Source organism: Opisthocomus hoazin, chromosome 7 (genome assembly GCF_030867145.1).
Source record: "Opisthocomus hoazin isolate bOpiHoa1 chromosome 7, bOpiHoa1.hap1, whole genome shotgun sequence".
NCBI classification, from domain to species: domain Eukaryota; kingdom Metazoa; phylum Chordata; class Aves; order Opisthocomiformes; family Opisthocomidae; genus Opisthocomus; species Opisthocomus hoazin.
Genome location: NC_134420.1, coordinates 56623932 through 56645302, shown reverse-complemented (window position 1 = coordinate 56645302; position 21371 = coordinate 56623932). Strand labels below are relative to the sequence as shown.

At 46.9% G+C, this 21371-nt stretch overlaps 1 protein-coding gene across 1 annotated transcript in view; it reads right to left on the bottom strand.

Moving 5' to 3' along the window:
- The window catches only part of RIN3 (Ras and Rab interactor 3), a 79559-nt gene that overhangs the window by 8566 nt on the left and 49622 nt on the right, over positions 1 to 21371 (bottom strand). Inside the window, exons 7-9 of the mRNA XM_075426205.1 lie at positions 18803 to 18894; positions 12863 to 14350; positions 10076 to 10384 (exon numbers count right to left, since the gene is read on the bottom strand). Of these exons, the coding sequence (XP_075282320.1) occupies positions 10076 to 10384; positions 12863 to 14350; positions 18803 to 18894 (1889 nt within the window). The remainder of the gene's footprint in view (positions 1 to 10075; positions 10385 to 12862; positions 14351 to 18802; positions 18895 to 21371) is intronic.

Below are 21371 nucleotides of genomic sequence, written 5' to 3'. Positions count from 1 at the left end.
ACAGAATGGTAGGGGTTGGAAGGGACTCTGTGGGTCATCTAGCCCAACCCCCCTGCCGAAGCAGGGTCACCTTCAGCAGGCTGCACAGGACCTCATCCAGGCGGGTCTTGAATATCTCCAGAGAAGGAGACTCCACAGCCTCCCTGGGCAGCCTGTTCCAATGCTCCGTCATGTCTCTGTGAAGGCTTCAGCTCTGTGAAGGGTCCAATTCATTACTGTCATATATATTACCATAATACAAGTAGTTTAGTACTATAGCTACTTAATATTGTCTAGCAAAAAAAGATGACACAACTGAGACACTAAAATGCACTAGAAAAACTGCACACAGAAAAGCCCTGTTCTCCTTTTGACCTCAGTAAATCAGATTTCAACAGTTAGCTCTGTATAAAACTAGTGTAAAGGAAGATGAAGTACAAAAGAGTTTGCTAGGCTAATTTTTTTCCTTCTTTAAAAACTCTTTCTTTATGTTGTAGTAGTTACTGACCAGTGACATGGATTGGGTGCTTCTGATTTCCTGATGGCCAAGGGATTTCCAGTGCAACACCAATAGCACAATATTCCCTACCGCTTCTTTTGCATGACCAAGCCATGTTGTGCCTACTAGAGCATCCAAGAAAGCTGTTACTTCACAACATGAATTCCTATCCACTGGAAAAAAATGCTGGGTTTTTTAATAAAATGTCACTGAAAGAGATCGCCAGCCAGCCAACAGACTGACCAACGAATGCAGAGTGGAAACAGCAACTTGGAATGAAACAATTCAGTGTCCCTAGCCATCAACTTCTAGTATTAACTGAAATGAAAGAGGACACATTTTAAGAAATCCTACAGAATCTATTTCTTTTTATTGGCTGAGGAGTGGTTGTATGTACAAGCAGGCACCGAGTCAATTATTTTTCATTGCTCTCTATCTCATTTCTATAAGATGACTCACCTGTTCTGCCCATCAGTCCTTGTTATAAATCTTCCTCAGCTTTAAGATTTCATAGAAATATTATTGGACTCCAAGCTGTTTATATGGTTTAAACATGAAAATCTGATATAGTTTCTTTTTGATTAATGAATTCAGAGTAGGGATGTCTGACTGCAATAATGGAAAGAGTACACATTGTCCATATGCTGTATACTCATAACCTGCATAAATTGCTAGACATCATTTTAATCCACTTGTGAGAATATGAAGCTTGGTCAGTGAAGTGGATAGAGAACTGGCTGAATGGCAGAACTCAGAGGGTTGTCATCAGCGGCGCTGAGTCTAGTTGGAGGCTGGTGACAAGTGGTGTCCCTCAGGGGTCAGTACTGGGCCCAGTCTTGTTTAACTTCTTCATCAACGACCTGGATGAAGAGTTAGAATGTACCCTCAGCAAGTTTGCTGACGACACCAAACTGGGAGGTGTGGTAGATACACCGGAAGGCTGTGCTGCCATTCAGCGTGACCTGGATAGGCTGGAGAGCTGGGCAGAGAGGAACCTGATGAGGTTCAACAAGGGCAAGTGCAGGGTCCTGCACCTGGGGAGGAACAACCTCATGCACCAGTACAGGCTTGGGGTGGACCTGCTGGAGAGCAGCTCTGCGGAGAGGGACCTGGGTGTCCTGGTGGACGACAGGTTAACTATGAGCCAGCAGTGTGCCCTGGCTGCCAAGAAGGCCAATGGGATCCTGGGGTGCATCAAGAAGAGTGTGGCCAGCAGGACAAGGGAGGTTCTCCTTCCCCTCTACACTGCCCTGGTGAGGCCTCATCTGGAGTACTGTGTCCAGTTCTGGGCTCCCCAGTTCAAGAAGGATGAAGAGCTACTGGAGAGAGTCCAGCGGAGGGCTACAAGGATGGTGAGGGGACTGGAGCATCTCCCCTACGAGGAGAGGTTGAGGGAACTGGGCTTGTTCAGCCTGAAGAAGAGAAGGCTGCGAGGGGACCTTATAAATGCCTACAAATATCTGAAGGGTGGGTGTCAGGAGGATGGGGCCAAGCTCTTTTCAGTGGTGCCCAGTGACAGGACAAGGGGCAATGGGCACAAACTGAGGCACAGGAAGTTCCGTCTGAACATGAGGAGGAACTTCTTCCCTCTGAGGGTGACGGAGCACTGGAACAGGCTGCCCAGGGAGGTTGTGGAGTCTCCTTCTCTGGAGATATTCAAGACCCGCCTGGACAAGGTCCTGTGCAGCCTGCTGTAGGTGACCCTGCTTCGGCGGGGGGGTTGGACTAGATGACCCACAGAGGTCCCTTCCAACCCCTACTATTCTGTGATTCTGTGATTCTGTGATTCTTAAATACATCTGTAGCTAAACCTGAAGTCAGCAGGAGCTGTAGGTGTCAACAAGAGAAAAGCAAAGCTAATCATCAGGGATCTAGCTCTGACTCCATGTATGGCCACAAACTTCCAGTGTTGCCTAGGGCAGGTCAGGCATGGTATATTGTGCGCACTCCTTGTAGGCATTGCAACAGCTTCTCTCCACTGACTGCACATGGAGCCAAGGATAGGTGTCTGAGAGGGCAGGACTCTGACCTCCTCTTGTTCTCATAGAATCACAGAGCGTTTTGGGTTGGAAGGGATCTTATAGATCATCTGGTTCCAACCCCCCTGCCATGGGCAGGCACACCTGCCACTAGACCAGGTTGCTCAAAGCCCCATCCAACCTGGCCTTGAACACTTCCAGGGAGGGGGCATCCACAGCTTCTCTGGGCAACCTGTGCCAGTGCCTCACCACCATCACAGTAAAGAATTTCTTCCTTCTATCTAATCTAAATCTACCCTCTTTCAGTTTGAAGCCATTGCACCTTGTCCTATCACTCCACGCCCTTGTAAAAAGTCCCTCTCCAGCTTTCTTGTACCCCCTTCAGGTACTGGAAGGCTGCTTTAAGGTCTGCCTGGAGCCTTCTCTTCTCCAGGCTGAACAGCCCCAACTCTCTCAGCCTTTCCTCATAGGAGAGGTATTCCAGCCCTCTGATCTTTTTCGTGGCCTCCTCTGGACCTGCTCCAACAGGTCCATGTCTCTCCTGTGCTGAGGGCTTCATGGCTGGATGCAGGATTCCAGGTGGGGTCTCACTAGAGTAGAGCAGAGGGGCAGAATCCCCTCCCTCGACCTGCTGGCCACACTGCTTTTACTGGTCTTGGATGTCACAGCAGGCACAGGGACTATCTTAGACATCTACAGCCATCAGACCAAGTATGGCCCTGAGATGCTCTGCAACTCAGTCCATCCATGGGGATAATAGGTGCAGTCAGCACCTCAAATATGACCAGAAGCAGGAAGCACAAAGATATATATGAAACAACACCTGTGAACCAAGACACCAGAGAGGCTGATGCTGCTCACATCCTGCAACCCACATGCTCCCTGTGTCATGAAAGGCACCAGGGCACTAACCAGTGTCCTTCTGGGGGCTGCAGCATGGATGTTCTCTGCAGGCCGCTGCCCTCTCAGCTCCACTTTCAATCTGGGCCAGCTCCCAGACCTGCATGTCGAGCTCCATTTGTGGTCTCTCACAGAGGGGTGTATTTGCAGCTGACAGAGTTAAATCTAGCTCTGACCCTGCCAGTGGTCTCAGTGGCACTGGGACCGAGCTGGCTTGTTCAAGGTGGTGTTTTCCTACTCCAGATGTGACTTGCTTGCTTTATTTCTCTCTCTTCTCCCCAGGATCAGGAAACATTTATTTCATAAATATATATAAGAAGCTTAAAATAAGCCTTCTTTTCTGCCACAAACTCATCCTATTATGTTTATAGCAAAGCAAACACGACATCAGCTCCTGGCTGGGATGTAGCACTTGAATAGAATGAGTGTTAATTAAATACATGATTTAAAGCAACTGGAATTCTGCCCAAGCCTCCATAAAGAAATTACAGCCTATTTTAGCACATTCATGCTTTTCTTTTCCCTCCATGTATATTCTGATATCTAGCAGACAGTGATGATGCTTTGCACCTTGCTCTAATAGTTTACAGACACTGGCATGATGTCTAGCAGCACTTCTCCAGGAAATACAAATTTTAGCCTCAGTTTATAGCTGGGAAACCTGAGGTACAAAAAAGGTTAACTGAGATTTGTTCAGGATCATAAGAAAAGATTGTGACCATCCTTCCACTCACTAGCATTTTGCTGTCTCTTGTCTATCCCATACTACTTCAGCAAAGTTTGATTTATGATGAAGTCGAATTAAGAGAGTTAATACATGCAAGCAGCATGAATACATTTCAAAAACATATGTTTTACAGATCAGAGGAATTTGTTCCCCGTGAAAAATTTGAACTGGCTCTTTAATTCAAATACGGAAATTGCACTAGCCAGAAAAAAAGATATAATCTCTAGTCCATCAGCCTTCATTAACAGTAGCTTAAATACAAATATCCTCTTCCTAAAGATAACAAAGTAAAACTGTTATGTATAGCTTTATTTTCCTTCTCAGAAGTGAGATGTGATAATGAGCAGTGTGGCAGGATTGCTCTGACTTAGTTTAGGAGCTTCTAGCATCAGTTCGACATGAGCTGCTGAAGTATTTGAGGCCAGTTCCCTTTTCACAAGCTCCGCTGCCCCACTGAGTGAGGACACACTGCTTCCTGTCCATGCCGTTGTCCACTGCAGAGCCATATAGGAGTGCCTCAGGGCAACTAATTCCCAGCTGCTGTGTTCTATAGGGAATGACAAACTTAATCCTAAAAGCAAAGGAAAATAAATATTCCAATGGCATATAATTCCTATCTAGTCCCTTTTTCCAAAAGCAGACTATGCATTAACCGTGTAAAACTAAAATTATTAAATCATGTTTTAGGGCCAGTCACCTAACTAACTCCATCACTAGTACAGAACTGGTTTTGAACTGTATACTCCAGCTCCACGTGCAGTTCAAAGATACTCCAAAAATGAAGCTTCATAACCTTAGGTAGTCCACAAGTTAAAAATGCTGGGGTAAGAAAATTGTTTCTCTTTTGGAGTAATAAAACTGTTCCTCTGTTCAAACTTCTTGAATCTCCTTAGAAAGCAGTCTCCCCATCTTTCAAACTTCCAACTTAAGCTTAGAGCCTTTCCATGCCTGATCTTCCCTGCTCTTGGACTGACCAAGCTGGGCCTGTTTGTCTCACACAGTGCTCTTCATAAACCGATGCCTACTGCTCCTCTATTTTTGCTTTTCCATCGGTTCTCTTCCACAGAGTGGCAGCTCGCAGGTAGCACAGGGCTGGGTGCTCCAGGCTCACCACTGCCAGTACACACCATACACATTGCAGGTTTGCATCTTGTTTGTCACTCTACAAGTGTCCCTTGTGTTTTTGATAGAGCAAAAAGCAGAGATTCTCATTCTACTCCTACCACTTGACATTTTGTTGGAGTCAAGGTGTTTCTGAAAGATAAATCATAAGCAGGTTTTTCTACATAAGATTACAGGGCTTTTATATAAATCAACTATGCCCCTAACTCTGCCAGTGGGTGTTGAGGCATGCCTTCCAAATGTAGGAGCAGTCAGAGAGCTGGGAGTTTACAGTTCCCCATGAATCCTGCCTCTTACTTTTTCTAGTTCACAGACAAAAAAATGCAACCAAAAAATGCCAGCCAGTTTCTGGGGGGTGAGATGGGTTTCCAAACTCTTCTTTTTCTATTCTTTTAATGCATGTTATTCTTACTAGCTATACCTAGTATTTTTAGCAGGCAGGTTACCTATTTTGAGATTGTAAGTTACGTTCTTGGAGGCATATGTTCCTGTTATTTAAGTTCGCACAGAACTTGGAAAAGCTCAGTGAGACCATGCAATGCTATCATAACTGTCCCTTTCGGGACAGTTTATTCTGGAGGTCATCATCAAGCAAGTGGAGGAAAAGAAGGTTATCAGGAGTAGTCAGCATGGATTCACCAAGGGGAAATCATGCCTGACCAATCTGATAGCTTTCTACGATGTCATGACTGGCTGGGTAGATGAGGGGAGAGCTGTGGATGTTGTCTGCCTAGGCTTCAGCAAGGCTTTCGACACTGTCTCCCATAATATCCTCCTAGGGAAGCTCAGGAAGTGTGGGCTGGATGAGTGGTTGGTGAGGTGGATTGAGAACTGGCTCAATGGCAGAACTCAGAGGGGTGTCATCAGCAGTGCTGAGTCTAGTTGGAGGCTGGTAACTAGTGGTGTCCCCCAGGGGTCAGTACTGGGCCCAGTCTTGTTTAACTTCTTCATCAATGACCTGGATGAAGAGTTGGAATGTACCCTCAGCAAGTTTGCTGATGACACAAAACTGGGAGGTGTGGTAGATACACCAGAAGGCTGTGCTGCCATTCAGCGTGACCTGGACAGGCTGGAAAGTTGGGCAGAGAGGAACGTGATGAAGTTCAACAAGGGCAAGTGCAGGGTCCTGCACCTGGGGAGGAACAACCCCATGCACCAGTACAGGCTTGGGGCGGACCTGCTGGAGAGTAGCTCTGCGGAGAGGGACGTGGGTGTCCTGGTGGACGACAGGTTAACCATGAGCCAGCAGTGTGCCCTGGCTGCCAAGAAAACCAGTGGCATCCTGGGGTGCATTAGAAGGAGTGTGGCCAGTAGGTCGAGGGAGGTTCTCCTTCCCCTCTACACTGCCCTAGTGAGGCCTCATCTGGAGTACTGTGTCCAGTTCTGGGCTCCCCCGTTCAAGAAAGACGAGGAGCTACTGGAGGGAGTCCAGCAGAGGGCTACGAGGATGGTGAGGGGACTGGAGCATCTGCCCTATGAGGAGAGGCTGAGGGAGCTGGGCTTGTTCAGCCTGAAGAAGAGAAGGCTGCGAGGGGTCCTAATATATGCTTATAAATAACTCAAAGGTGGGTGTCAGGAGGATGGGGCCAAACTCTTTTCAGTGGTGCCCAGCGACAGGACAAGGGGCAATGGGCACAAACTGAAGCATAGGAAGTTCTGTCTGAACATGAGGAAGAACTTCTTCCCTCTGAGGGTGACAGAGCACTGGAACAGGCTGCCCAGGGAGGTTGTGGAGTCTCCTTCTCTGGAGATATTCAAGACCCACCTGGACAAGGTCCTCTACAGCCTGCTGTAGGTGACCCTGCTTCGGCAGGAGGGTTGGACTAGATGACCCACAGAGGTCCCTTCCAACCACTACCATTCTGTGATTCTGTGATTCTGTGGGAGAATTCACTTACTAATACCACTGCCTACACTGTACATGTGCACATGTGAACCAGTATCCCCAAACTCCTTTTATAGCCAGTGAACTAATCAATATCATCAGTGGAGTCTGTTGATGAGTCATCTCACCCTAAAGCAGACACCTACATCTAGCCAGATGAATCAAATGAACTCTGTTGACTAAGTCCCCATTGTCTATAATGAGAAGCTAGACATGATACCCATCTGTGGCCACCTACAGCTAGATGTAGCTGTAGATGAGTCCTGCTTCAACATAGGTCTGTATCTTATAGTTGTACTCAGAGGTCTGTTGGGAGAAAGGTGTTTTGACAAAGAATGTGAACTTGCCGTCCTGATTCCTTGTGATGAATCAGATCCGCATGTTGATTGCCTTCAACTTGAGGGACAAATGTTAGTTTAAACCAGCTGAGGATCTGACCCATTCAGTTCATAGTCTAAGTATCAGGGGGTTCAACCACAGCCAATTTTTCAGGGAGATTTTATCATGTAGTGTGAGTTGTAACCAAACCAAAGAACTCCTCCTTTCTTAAAATGGCCCGATATACATGGAGACCGTCAAGGCTGACTTCAAAGTTTCATGACTCTTTCAGCAGTGCAAAGATGGGCATTGCCACAGGCACAGATGTTCCTGAGTAAGCCTACCCCTAGTTTTAAAGAAAACTTGGTACCTGTTGGGACACATTGGCCAAACCTGGACTGCTATACATGGGTCTCAAAATGTTAAAAAACTTATGTTTTCATATGGGTCTGGGAAAAAAGGATGCTTGATTTGGTGGTATTTGCACTTTGTTTTGATATACCAAACCATATTCTCAGGCCAGCTTGTCTTAGAGTCAGCCTAAAGTGAATAAAGATGCGGCCTGAGCTGCCACGCTGCAAATTAAACCGGACAACAGAATTATTTATCATGTCACTGAACAGATAATTTTTCTATTTTTCTGAGGCAGACCTGTGACAGAAGGAATAATCATTGTTTTGCGTTCCACCTGCTCTGATGTTGGATGAGGAGGGAAGTCTAATTCAGCAGTGAGTAAAAGGAGCTAAAAGAAGAACAGACTATTGCACAGGAAGCTGAGCATGGCCTCTGCTCTTCCTGTGCGAAGAGCACTGTGCTGCCTCGGGGCTGGCTGACAGCAAAAGGGGCCCTGGGCTGCTGCTCTCGAGACAGGTAGAGGGCAGGAGGACAATTCCTACCCGTTGAAATCTGGTCTGAGCAGCCTGCAGCGCACTCTTCTGCACACCACCAGCTGGGAAATCCCTGTCGGAAAAATATTTCAGCTTGCTGAGCGTTTTTCTTTGCCAGGTAGAAAATTAACATGATCTGGGGTCAGTTCATTCTCTTCAAGAAGTTTCACACATTTCACTTCTAAGTGGGTCTACAGGACGTTTCACTCAATTTTCTTCTGAGTTCACTGTCTTCTGGGAGTTAGGCTATAGCATTTTCTTCCACTTAACCTCTTTTTCTGGTCTGAATTCATTGTGCTACATTTCCTTAATGCCAAGCCAGTTTCCTTCTGCCCAGGCCCTGATAGGCATCATGGATCATATAAACTGGAGAGGGAACTGGATGCACAGGGATGAAGTCAGCTTCTGATGTACACCTCGCTTGCAGTGGTGCTCAGCATGAGAAAACAGCTGAGCTGGACAAAATGAAGCGGTTAGCATAGCAAACCACAATGAAATAATCTGAATTCGTTAATGACAATCTTTTAAAACATGTAGGGGTTTTTGAATTATTTCCCTGACCCCTAATTTCTGTTACATAAAATGACACAACGGCATTTCCTGCAACAGAGAAATTCCAGCCCTGAGCTAAGGTGTGAGAGATACGTAATGTACCACTAGCACTGGAAGGAGACTGTGTCTCCTATGTGGTTTTAATGAGCCATGCGAGTCTTTGATCTATACCAAATGCACTCTCAAACTTAACACAACTGTTTTAGCAAAGTTACAGCAAATTCCCCTGCATGTGTCCAGATCTTCTCATAATACTTGAAGACAGTCAGAGGTCCTATACACCCTGCAGCTTAGGCTCAGCCCTGAGGTGTCTTCTTGCTCTGCTGTTAATGTGTCTACATTGGTCATTGAACCTTGCTGCGCACTGTCCGAGGGATGACCCTGAGGTGAGGCTCAGAAGGGCCACAACAATTCCTGTCTGAGTCCTCGAAGGCTGTTGTCAGTACAAAATAAAGCAGAACAGCTAAAAGCACCTTTGGAGATTGTGAGTTCTTGAACAACTGCAGGTTGTTGCAAATTAATATCTGGCTTCTCTCCAAATTTATGCATGGCTGGCCATCAGCTCACCAGTATACAAAGAAAGCTCTTAAACTGGCAAGGCAGATTCCTGGAGGAAAGGGGCTTCCTGGACTATCTGCAAAAACGCATCCTGTCTGCAGGCCTGTGTGCATTTAGTGGTTGGCCTAAGGCTCAAGTTATACTCAGAGCACATACTTCCTCATACCGAAGAAGCGTAGTAGTGGCTTTTGGAATTTACTGGAGCATCATGAATTAGTAATAAACAGTGCTAGCATTCTGCGTCTTCTCCTCAGTTTAGGCAAAACTTTGTAGAGGCCAAAACAAGAGACTTTTCCCAGAGACCCATTCCTAGAATTTGCCATTAAGCTGCTACAAGCTGGGACAGAGCTCTGAGGATTTAGGGAGAGCTGTGTGAAGACCTAAGCAAAAAGGCCATTACCCATAAAACACACAGAGATGTCTGTATTTTGGAGTTATGGAGCTTAAAGTTAACGAGGTAACATCTTATACCTGTCATCAATGCAGAGAACTTCACAGTCACTAACCAGCCCACTCTGACACAACGTGTGGACAGCTGATACCAAACACATTGACAATCACAGGTACCTCTAATTTCAATATTATCACATCAACTGTACCATAAACCCTGTTCCTTTGATACATGGGGAAGGACCAGCGAGGGATACCGTTTCAGTAGGAGTGCTGTACCTGGGTTTCCCTGAGCCATGGAGTCATAGATGAGTTTGCAGGACTTCAGCAAGATGGCAATCTTCTTTTCTGGGGAGTAGGCCTTGTGCATGGTTGTGAACTTGTGAAGGATCTTTTCCAGCACAACAGTTTCAGGCACACTGGTTGTCACGCCTAGGTCAGTGGTAGTTGTGTTTTGTATCACAAGTTGGTTCTCTTTTAGCTGCTGTAAAGATCCATCTTTGTTGTGGATTTCTTTTAAGTAAGAATCAATGGCTTCCTTTAAAGGTTTCAGGACACATTTGTACAAAGCCGTCTCTGCAATCACTTCTGCACAGAGAAGGGAGAACACAAAAGTCCACCATAAATAATCAACACAGTAGTACAGGTGCAAGTAAAATTCCTAAGAAAGCATGTGGTTGGTTATTCACGCACTACTGCATAGCTGTGAGCAGGGAACAGAAATTACATCCCAGAAAGTAAACATTTTGTTACCAACACCTCCCAGAAATCCTGGATAGGCTTGAGATGGACATCAGTGATGGTCTCTGCCACCGGAGCCATAGGAGAGCTCCTGCTACCAGCAGCCCCTGCTGCCTTTGTCTGACTCGTGGCTGACCAGCGTGGCACTGTCAGGCAGCATGAAAGCCAACCCTGGGAAGAGATGAGGAACCTCACCTAACTGTTCTTCTTTTCACATCCCTGCCCTTACAGATGCCCAGGTGGGATCCATCTTATGTCCTTTCTGACATCGCCCTTTGACCTGTTTGAGATATTCACTCTGGACGAAATCAACTGCATCCTCAAAGCACCCCTTTCTCCACAGTGACTGAAAAGGGGTTGTAGCCACCAGCTCGGAGGCAGACACCAACATCTGGTCAGAAGTTTCTCACCCTTATTGCTCAAGTGACTCTAACTTACTGATGCTTTTAAGTCACCTCTTACGCCAGCTGTGGATGAGGAAATAGTCTGTGTGGGTTGAGCATTTGCTTAATATTTAGCAGGAAACAAAAGGAAGTATGAGAAACTGTGAGAAAGTCTGTTGTCTGACTCCTAGCAACGAGAGGCAGAGCCAGGGGGACTGCTAGGGATCCTCTTGTCACCCCTGCACTGAGGCACAAAGGTGAAAGGGTTCATCTGCTCAGCCAGTGAGGAATGAAACAGAAGGCAGTAATATTCATGTACACAAAATGCAACTATTTTAAAGAATCCAGAGAATCAGTCAGCCTAAAGCAGGACAAACTGAAATAGTTAATCTTCCACAGTGTGAATCCTTGTCCTCCACAGGAGAAGACAGTCCTCCCTAGGCTGGCTGGGCCATATAGTCCTGTTAAGGAACTGCCAGCGAACGGGGCTAAATCTAACCAGGCGTGTCTGTGTGAAGGTGAGGGGATCCTTGCACGCACGCAGCTCTACGAAGCAGAACAAGGACACTTCTTCTTTCTGCCTCCTCTCCACCTTCCCTAATCAAGATTCAAGACAGGCTTCTCTCTGCTGACACCCCCTTTGCCTCAAAGAAAGGAGTTATTGGGACAAAAGTTGCAGGTGTTACACGAGGTGCACGATAAGTGAAACTGTAGCTCCCCTCTCCTAGCTATGGCAAGGGCCTTGCAGCAGGTCTGTTCTGCTCAGGAAACTGCAGTATCATATGCAGCCTTTGCTGGGTGAGAAAGAAGTCAACCGGGGCCTGCTGAGACTGACAGCTGAGTGCCTCTGGGTCGTGGCTCACCACTTAGCTGGGTTCCACCTAGTACTGGAGCTGCGGGATCTGCTGTAATCCCTTGCCACTTCTGTAGCCAGCCATGTTCTGTGTTGGGGGTCTCCCAGCTCCCAGCTTGCTTTATGCCAATGCAGGGATCTCATAAACAGCTCTGCATTGGTTCTCAGGTCCTCAAGAAACAGTTTTAAGTCAAAAGAGCACGTGAGTGTGTGGCTGCATGCTTTTTCTGACTGTATGGCTTTGACCGGGATAAAAAATCCTACAGCTCTTTGTATATTCCCTTATGAATGTACATTAAACAGGCCAGTCCGTTGCTTAGCAAGGAGGGAAGTAGCATGTTACTCCCTCACAGCATATTGAATGAGAAGCAACAAAACACACCTAAACAGCCCCAAATATTATTCTTCCTTCCCAAAGGCAAACTATGTCTGTGGCAAAGAGAGGTGAATGCTGCATTTTAGAGCCAGCAGTGGTCCTGCAGCAGGCAGCTCTTCCACGCCTCTGAGCTCTGAGGAGCACAGAGCAGGATCAAGTGATTCCTCCAACCTGCCATTCAAGATCATCTAGGCTTGTCCCTCCTTGTGAGACAGTGACTGACCCCTGAGCCCCTGATCTGGCTGCCACATGCAGAGAGTTCTCATCCTCACTGCAGAGCGTGGGGCAGCGGATGTGGAAGGCCATGGGGAACACAGCTGTGCAGGGAGAAGTTGGCCTTTTGTGTTTCCAGTGAGCACAGCTCTGTGTGTGTGTGTCGATATGTACACACATACACACACACACACTCATATTTGTATGTCTGTATATACATATACATCTATACATATATATATATGTCTCTCACACACACAAACACATCTCTTCTGCCTAAACTCTTCCCTTTAAAACATTCATAATGGGATTTTCCCCCTTATTGGTCTCTCACTTTCTAGAGCTGCTCCTCCAAGTGCTGGCAACCACAGAGCAGACTTCAGTTCGCACCCCTCAGCTTTTAGGAGATGGTTTATAATTCTGTAAAGCAGAACCTGTGTGTGCATAATCCTGTCTTCCTCCTCACCTTCCCGAATTCTGCCCAAACACGAGTCACCTACCTAGCTGTTCCTCGGTGTAGGAGGCTGCATCTATCAGAGATTTCAGCTCAGTGCTCTGCACTAAGTAACTCTTCAGCTGTGTCATCATCATCCGAATTTCTTGTAGCATCTCTGTGCTGGAACTCTGCTTTGCCATCATCTCTAAACTGTACACTCTGTAGTCCTGCACCAGGTTGCCAAAGTATGAATCCTTGTCCTGTGCCAGCTCCACTATCTTCTTCTGCAGCTTCCTGTCACTAGACAAAAAGACTGTGAAGACGTTGGACAGGCTCACAAAGGACAGTCTGTTCTTGGCCTTGCCCAAGATCATGGAGCGTGTCTTTTTACTGGATGAACTACTCAGCACCTCCAGGTCATCCTCTGTGCTGCTGGTGGAGTAGGAGTCTGGCTCGGACACTGACGCCTGAGCCACGGCGCTGCCTCCCGGGCCCTCCAGGGAGGAGTGCGAACCTTTCAGTTCAGCTGAGCTGAGGGATTTGCGGCCATGTCCCCGTCCAGTCTTGGGGTGTGTGCAAGTGGCACCTCCTGCCACTGTAGCTGAGCTGCTCTGGCACAAAGCCTGCGCCGTGGCCGTGGCCATCTCTGCCACTGTTCTTTGCTTCGTCTGGTAGGAGCTGGTGACCCTTGGCACCTGGGAAAGCCTCTTCCTTCTCGGTGGCGGGATTGGAGGTGACTTTGCTTTCTGAATGGCATTGCTTTGTATCTCAGGCATGTCCTTCTTCTTCTCTGCAGGTTCAGGCTTGGTCTCCTGAAACTGTGATACAGCCCGTTCGGGAACCTCCCCAGGCATTTCCACAGCCTTTTTGCACAGCAACCTTTTATCTCTGCTCTTTGTATTCGTGTCTTGTTTTTCTTCTGTCCGTTCCCCTTTCAGCGTTTCACAACTTCCAGGCTTACCCACACAGCTCTCGTCTGAGGTCCTCTCACATAGCCGCCTCCGTGGGGGAACAGAAGGCTGAGAGCCCTTCTTGGGGCTCACTGCTGAGGGCTCGTTGACTGAGCAGCTCTGGTTCCCTTCTTCTTCTTTATTGTCACCGCCCTCAATTTTCATTTCCTTGATGCTCTTTCCTAGTGGCTGAAGAAGCAGCTCGTTTTCTTCACAGGCAGTCATGGGATCCTGCAGGAGCTTCAGAGAAGACTTCTGAATGAGAGTGTGAGAAGGTGGAGGTGGAGGGGGGCGGCGGGGAGACTTTCTTTCAGCAAGCGTGGTGGCAGCGGGGAGATCGGCTCTCACAGCATGGCTTTCAGGAGGAGGTACATCTGGAGGAGAAGGATTACTGCACTCTTCTATAAAAATAGGATTCACGAACCACAGCCTGTCATTTCCTATTGACAGCTCAATTTCACATGAGCAGTGGTTTGTGCTACTTGCAAAACATTGGGTAGATCTTAAGCTGCCTGCCTGCGCAGTGCTGAAAGCAGAGCCTTTTGCAGGGTGGGATAACTCCTCTCCTCTTCTTCTGTAGTTTAAGGAGGAATCCCAGAAATCTGTCAAAAAAAAAAGAAAAGAAAGAAAAAAAAATGAAAAAATTATCTGAGATGATTTTAGCTGCTAACAGTGTGTAGATGTCCTACTTTTTGCTAAAAGAAATGGTACACAAGCTTTCACACCTCTGCAGAAAACAGTGTGAAGAAAGGTTTGACTGTTTTATGTGTGTGAGATGCTTCATACAAGGGGACAAGCTCAGAAGCTTCACCAGAAATCTCTTTCTTGCCAATTTTAGGACACTCATCTAGTGAAAACTGTTAATGCTGTGCAGCCTATGCAGTGTGAGCAGGAAGGTACAAGTAACAAATATGAATGACTGTAAAAAGGGGTCTATGGCTTGTTCGGTGATCACTGCCCTCCAAATGCGAACAGCTGTGGATACATGAGGTGAGGGTGTGCAGATCCCAGGCGAGTTGTGTCTCCCTCTTGCTGACCATGGGAAGGTGCAGGGCTGAGATATACAGCCTGGATCCAGCGTGCACCGGGAGCACAAGAGATGTCCGATGAAGATGACTCTACTATGCAGCAAGCTCATGTGGTGTGTGTACTTTGCAGTACAACCAGTCCGGAAACACATGATTTTAAATACCTTCCACAGATTAAAATTACTATTAAAGTCTATTGCTCTGGATGACAATTATCCACAGCCATGCCTGCTCTATTTTGCACCTTGCCTTGAGCCTGCGTGCCTGCAGGTGTAAGAGAGGGAAGATGGTGCAAAAGACTCTGTACGCAGGGAGGTCGTATACTGAAGGATTAACAAATAGTTTTCTACTTCAGTGCCATCAGCTGTGACTGGAAAAGGAAGATGGTGTTTCAGATGCAAGTAGTCACTTCTGTATGTCACATACCTCTTACTAGAAGCTGTCTTTGAATAACTTGTCTTAAAAAAATTACAAAGTGTACATCTTTTGAATAGATTCAGTATCACATTTAACCTTTTCCCCTTCCCCCAGAGGCGAGTTTTCAAACCTGCTTGTGTTACCAGTCTGATTGCTTTTAGTCACTCTTAGAGCTGCTAATCCAAGGTCCACTACTGGAAGCATCAGGAAGCAGGATCCTGCAAATCCATGTGCTCTGACCAAGGGAAAAGGGTATAAACCTCTGAGGGTATTCTCTGGGTGAGGACTGTACAGATGCCCACAGATTTAGGGGCAAGGGGAAGATGGGAAATCCTGAAAACATGGGCTGCAGATAACTAAATAACCATTTCAGCACGCTTGGTCCCTGGACACAGAGCTGACACCGATGGCACACTCTGTTGGGTGGACTTACAGGGGCCGCAAACAGGGCTGCACACAGTGCCTGAACCTTGCCCTGTGCTTGGTGTCAGGCCTGTCTCACTGGAAAAACACTGCGTGCCGGGCCCAGGAGGGGACGGACGGGGCTGCGCAGGCGTGGGATGACCCTCAGTGCTGAGGTACAGCAGTACAGCTCTCAGGATGGTGCCTTCAGTGGTGCCTTGAGAGGGCCCTTTTCTCCTGACGGCTGCACAGCATGGTCCCCCCCCAGCCCATCATGGGGAAAGGACACAGGGCTGAGCTGGCCAGAGCCCTGGGCAGGGTCTGCCTGGGCCTCTTCCTAAAAACCAGCACCCCAGAAAAGCTCAAAGGGACTTCCCTTGCCTGCGGTGTCCCCAAAGACAGGCCACTTCTTCCCGTTCTGCTCCCCAGTGGGGCCATGTCTTTCGATGGCTTCCTGCTCGCAGCCAGATCCACGCCGTTGCTGTCAAAGCCCCCTCCTTTCTGCCGCCGCCATGACCTGCCCTTGCAGGGCTCTGCCTTTCCCCCTCGGTGCCCTGAGCCGGCCGGCCTTGCCTCCCTCTGCCAGCGATGTGGTCCCCTGGGACGCAGCCTGCTACCCTGGGGACAGGGACCGTGCCCTTCCCTCCAGCCGCGTGAGGGCTGCAGGTGGGCAGGATGGGCATGCTGACCCCTCACTGCCCCTCCGCTCTCTCTCACCACGGGTTTCTGTAACACAGGCACAGTCACCCACGCACAGGCGGACTGAAAGACTGCCCATTCCCGTCAGGGTAAAAATGCAGACGCAGCCTCCCGCCGCCTAGGCCAGTGTCCTTGGCTAATTCGACTGCACAACCATCTCACCGTGTTTTCTCAGAGAGGCTGAGGTTACTACGGCTTTATTCTCCTATTTCTTACCATGACAGAGAGGAGAACAAAGAAGCTTAAAATCAAAGAGTTGCCAGGAACAGCAGCACTCTTGACAACAGAATTCGGGAGCAGACGTGCAGATGCAAATGCACAGAACAGCACCACGCTGCCAGTCCCCCTCTCGCCTGCGACTGTCTGGGGTACGATTTCCTTTGAACGCTCCAATTCTACTGAGTATCAGCAAACGCAAACCAGTGGAAGTTGCTTGTTGAAGTCAGAATATAATGCTGTGCAGTCTCATGGGCTGAGGAAATGGTGAGTAAACCGACCTACAAAAGGGAAGTTGGTTATTTTTCTCAGTAGCGGCCAGGGTAAGATACTGTGATGAAAACGCAACGCTCCACTCAGACTGTGAAGGACCAGATGAGGTGGTCTTCCCAAGGGTTACACAGCTGCTTCGGAGCGGGTGTTTCCCAGCCCAGCCACACTGTCTTCTACAGCAGGAAAAGCAGTATGATCGTCTCCCATTGCTGTCCTGGCTCTTCTCTTAGCTTACACTCTTGGAGGGATAATTAAGCAGTTATTGAAGACTTTCGCATGTCTGTGATGGTATGTGCTCTTTGTGCAGTGTAATCACACTAATTCTCCTGCTAAGATGCCTTCTGCGCCAGCGAGGTCAGGACTAGAGGGCCTGCGGTACATCCTCTTTTACAATATAAAAAACGGCTGGATCCTGTGTGGAACAATCCAGGTTGCAGGTAGATGTCTTACTTCTACCCCCTTGAAAAACATATCACTTCGAAATAAATAAAAAGCAATATATAAGAATTTCAAACAATGCTAGCTTTCCTTTGGGAGTGCCATTTTGGGCAGCACTTCTTGTTTGTGCACCCATTTGTACCCATGAAATCTTGTTCCAGGAAGCAGTAAGCAGCGTCTGTCATTACTTCAGCCTGTTTGACTTCACTGAGACAGCACAGCACTCCAAGAGGCTACCATCATTTCCAGGGAAATCTTTACACAACAGCAGGTTTTCTTCTGTTGCCAGAAACTTTTCTGGCATGCAATGTACGGTGGCAAGCAAACCTCCAAGCAGCACCACTTTTATGACCACCAGTGTACAGGAAAGAAGGAGGAAGACTACAGTCAACATTGCTTTGGTGCTTGTGCTTTAGTTATTTCTTCCTTTCAGAAGTTGCTGCAGACTTGCCTGAGTCAGAATCTCCTCTGCTGGCTAAAATTACACAGAAGGTTGAAGAACCATGATACACTTCTTTCATTTTAATCCAAATATTTACACTTGTTATAATACAAAAAATAGCAAGTTTAAAACTTGCTATCTCAAGTTGCAGAGGAGCTTTTTTCAAGCAGTAAGTGCTGGCTGGACACCCATGTTCAAATATGCTTTGACAAATTGGAACAGATTCAAAATAGAGGATGCTGAAAGTGTTAGAGGCAAATCCGATCGTCAAATTCAACAAAGCTACCTGAACTGAAACCAGTGGGGTTTGCCCATGCCTTCTGGGAGGTATAATGCAGAAGATCCAAAAATAGATCCTGAAAGCCCCAGGGTGCTCTAGTAAGTATCTCTAAGTGAGCTGACTCTTCAGCTTTCACCATTGTTTGGCTGTTTTCAGCAGCTGAGGGAAAACTGAAAAGCAAAGTAGCATGAGAGTGGCTAACTAATAGCTGTCTCAAGTGGCGTGCGTTAAATGGGAAGGAGGAGGCAGGAGACCTCCTTTAGTTAACAGAACTGCACGTCTCAACTCTGTAGCTTTATACATCTGATCTAAAATTTGCTCATTTGGTGCTATCATTAAAAATAACATTCCTTTTTGTATCTGGTTAGTGTGAGGTGAGAGAACATGCTGGGACACTACAGCTTTCTCTACCAACTAGAAATCCTGCAAGAGGAAGCAGAAATAGCAAAATTAAAAAATATCACACTTCCATCAGCAGTGCCCCCACACATTGGAAGGGGAAATTGCAAAGGTGTTTTCCTTTTTTCAGATAACCCAGATGCCAACTACTTCCAGGGTGTGTAAGCTATCCTGAGATACTGCGCCACACTTCAGTTGTTGAAAGCCCCAGCTTACACAGTGAGTCTGCAGGTCCCACGCCTTGTGCAGAAGTCCGAGTGGAGGTTTATGTCCAAGTGGCCTCTTTTTCAGTGTGCTTCTACAAAGATAAAGGTCATAAACATCTCCTCTCTTGCATTCAGGTCTCCTCAGCTATTCTGAAGACAACAGTTCGTGTCTCCTCCAGTTGCATTTTGTCTGTGCGAGGCACCATGTTTCTCACAAGTCTGAGTTGAAACTCTGGCTGCTTTGAGGAACTTACCTATCCCCAGACTAGAGATAATTTCAAGGTCTTGAAAGCTATTGGCTTCTAATATTGCTTGTGGCAACTTCAGGGTGAAGGGCAGCAAATCCCTGTAAAAAGAAAAACAGTGAAAAACCAACAAAAGACCAAACTGCACAACTGTTAGGAACTCCAGATTTTACTGTTGGTTTTAGTGATTGAATTGGCTCACAATTTCAGCCCTGTTCTGCAAAGTCCTGGATGTTGTCAAAGGGAGATCTCATGGCCGGTAAGGCATGTGGACATGGTGCTGGCCTGGGTTGCTTTGGTTTCACGAGAGATCACCAGCTCCTGTGGCGATGCTTCGTGACGTGTCGCTGGCTTAATCACTGCGCCTTGGCTTCCTCCCCCGAAAACAGCAAGAATGCCTCTCACCTCAGGGGAGGCCACAAGGGCTGAAATATCTTCCCATGAAAAGTGAGGTGTTGCAAATGGTAATTAATGTAATTAGAAAAGCCATTTTTTTGGTGTGGAGGGGATTTGCAGTCCTTTTTCTTTCTGCTTACCCCTCTCTCCCCACCCTGCTTCCTCTTTTAAAAATCAATGTAAGTGTACGGCGTGGGGACATGGCAAGACACAGTGGGGTTAGGGAAGCAAGACCCCTCATGGGGAAGGGTAGCCCCTGGGTGAAGTGACAGACAACGATGAAGTGCTGCATGACACTGAGAAAACACATATATCCCTCTACTCTCGCTCTCAGACTTCTGACTGCTTGGTTTCTGGAAAGATGCTGTATTTTTACTGCAAAAAACATGCAGTTTATCAGGGGACATTAGCTGGGTTTCACTGAAATAAACCCTAAGTCTCACATAATTTAACAGAGCTCTTGGGCTGGTGGCAAACTATTCAGGTTTGCCTCTTGCCCAATGACAATTTGCTAAACCTGTTCCTACCTCAATGCCCATTCTACAAAGGACTAGAAAAGCCAGTAATAATAGTCCCTGAAAGTAGCAAGGAATGGCACAGGACCATATTACACATTAAAAAGTTTAACAAAACGTTCTGCAAGCTGCAGGAAATTATTTTAGAAAAAGCTGCCCTTGTGAGTAGGTGGTCTCTGCTACCCAAACGTACACCCCAAAAATGTGGGTGACTACAGAGCTGGGGAGGACCGATGTGTTGACAGATGAATGCAGAGGGGCTATTTTTGCCCTTACTAACAGATACATATCTTACTGATGTCCTGTGCACTCCTTGGGTTCTCTGTGCACTACTGAGCACTCTGTTGTCACATTGTTTGACATAAACTGACGTGATCCCAGCATTATTTTTTTTTCATGGCAGATATCAGGTTTCAAAGAGGAAGAGGGTCCATGGACCTTCTGCTTTCTTTGTTTGTTATTGTTATATGCATGAGTAGTTACTTTCTATTTTTTTTCTTTTTTTTTTTTGATAGAAAAAGACATCTAAAAATCAGGAAACATTAAGACATTACCCTAACATAAAGAAAATCTCGTTTTATTGATGGGGCAGTAGCTTGCAGACAAGCCACCGAGTCACCTGTTACCTACAAGTGTTATTTTTGTGATCTATGGTAATCTAGCCAGACTAAACTTTCTTTTGAGAAGAGCCTGTCAGCCATGATAAGTTGTTTCCAGCTATTTTTTAATTACTATTTACTACAGTCGTGAGAACAGGCCTCTCCACTCACCATCATGGAAAGCTCCTATAAGCAGCCAGCAAATGGTAGGTTAGTGCCTAAGCAGCCTTTTTATTACCTGCTTCTCTCAGATAATTATTCCCTATTTACCTTGTCTTTTGACAGCAACCTAAGAAATCACATGAACCATCTGAATGTGTATTTGACACTCAGAAGTAACACCTATAACAGGAAAGAACAGAAAAGCTTTTCTTTCTGGGACTCTTTCTTAAGCCATGATCTTTTCTGCAGGAAAGCAGAAGCAAGCAGATTTTCCCTCCCAGCAGCCATTTGACTAGAAATACCCAATTCTTGTTTGCATTTGGGCTCTTCTTTGCTCCTTTGGTAAGACAGAAATCTTTATATGCGGCCAGGTGTAACTTATGCCCATTTTATGTCTATGCACATCTAGATGGGGCGAGACGGAGTGTGGTCCCTTGCATGTGGGTAGGAGCCCTGGCCCGGCAGCGCTGAACTCAGCTGGCTGCAGAAGCAGCCCCCAAAATAGCGCGAGTATGACTGGCTGGGTAAGCTGCAGTGCGCTGTATCCTACCATAGATAGATCGTTCCTGTTCTGTGACCTAATCAAGTCACTGACATGACTGCCTTGTAAACGTGTCCTGAATCTGCTTTCCCTTCTTAAATGGAAACAACTACTTTAAGAGTCATCTAAGTTTATACAGGGGAGGTCAAAAGTTTACATCCAACTCAAAACCAGGCCTGCTGCAGCAGGAATGGGGGAAGTAGGTTGTGGAGGTAGCACTGCAGTGTGCTTAGCATAAAGGCACAGATTAGAGGAGACTGCAGAGACACGGGTTTAGTTACACAGGGAGACTCATCAGCTGCCGATCAAACCTTGCTCTAATGAAAATGACCTTAGAGGTCTTTCCCGTTTCTGTGCCCACCATG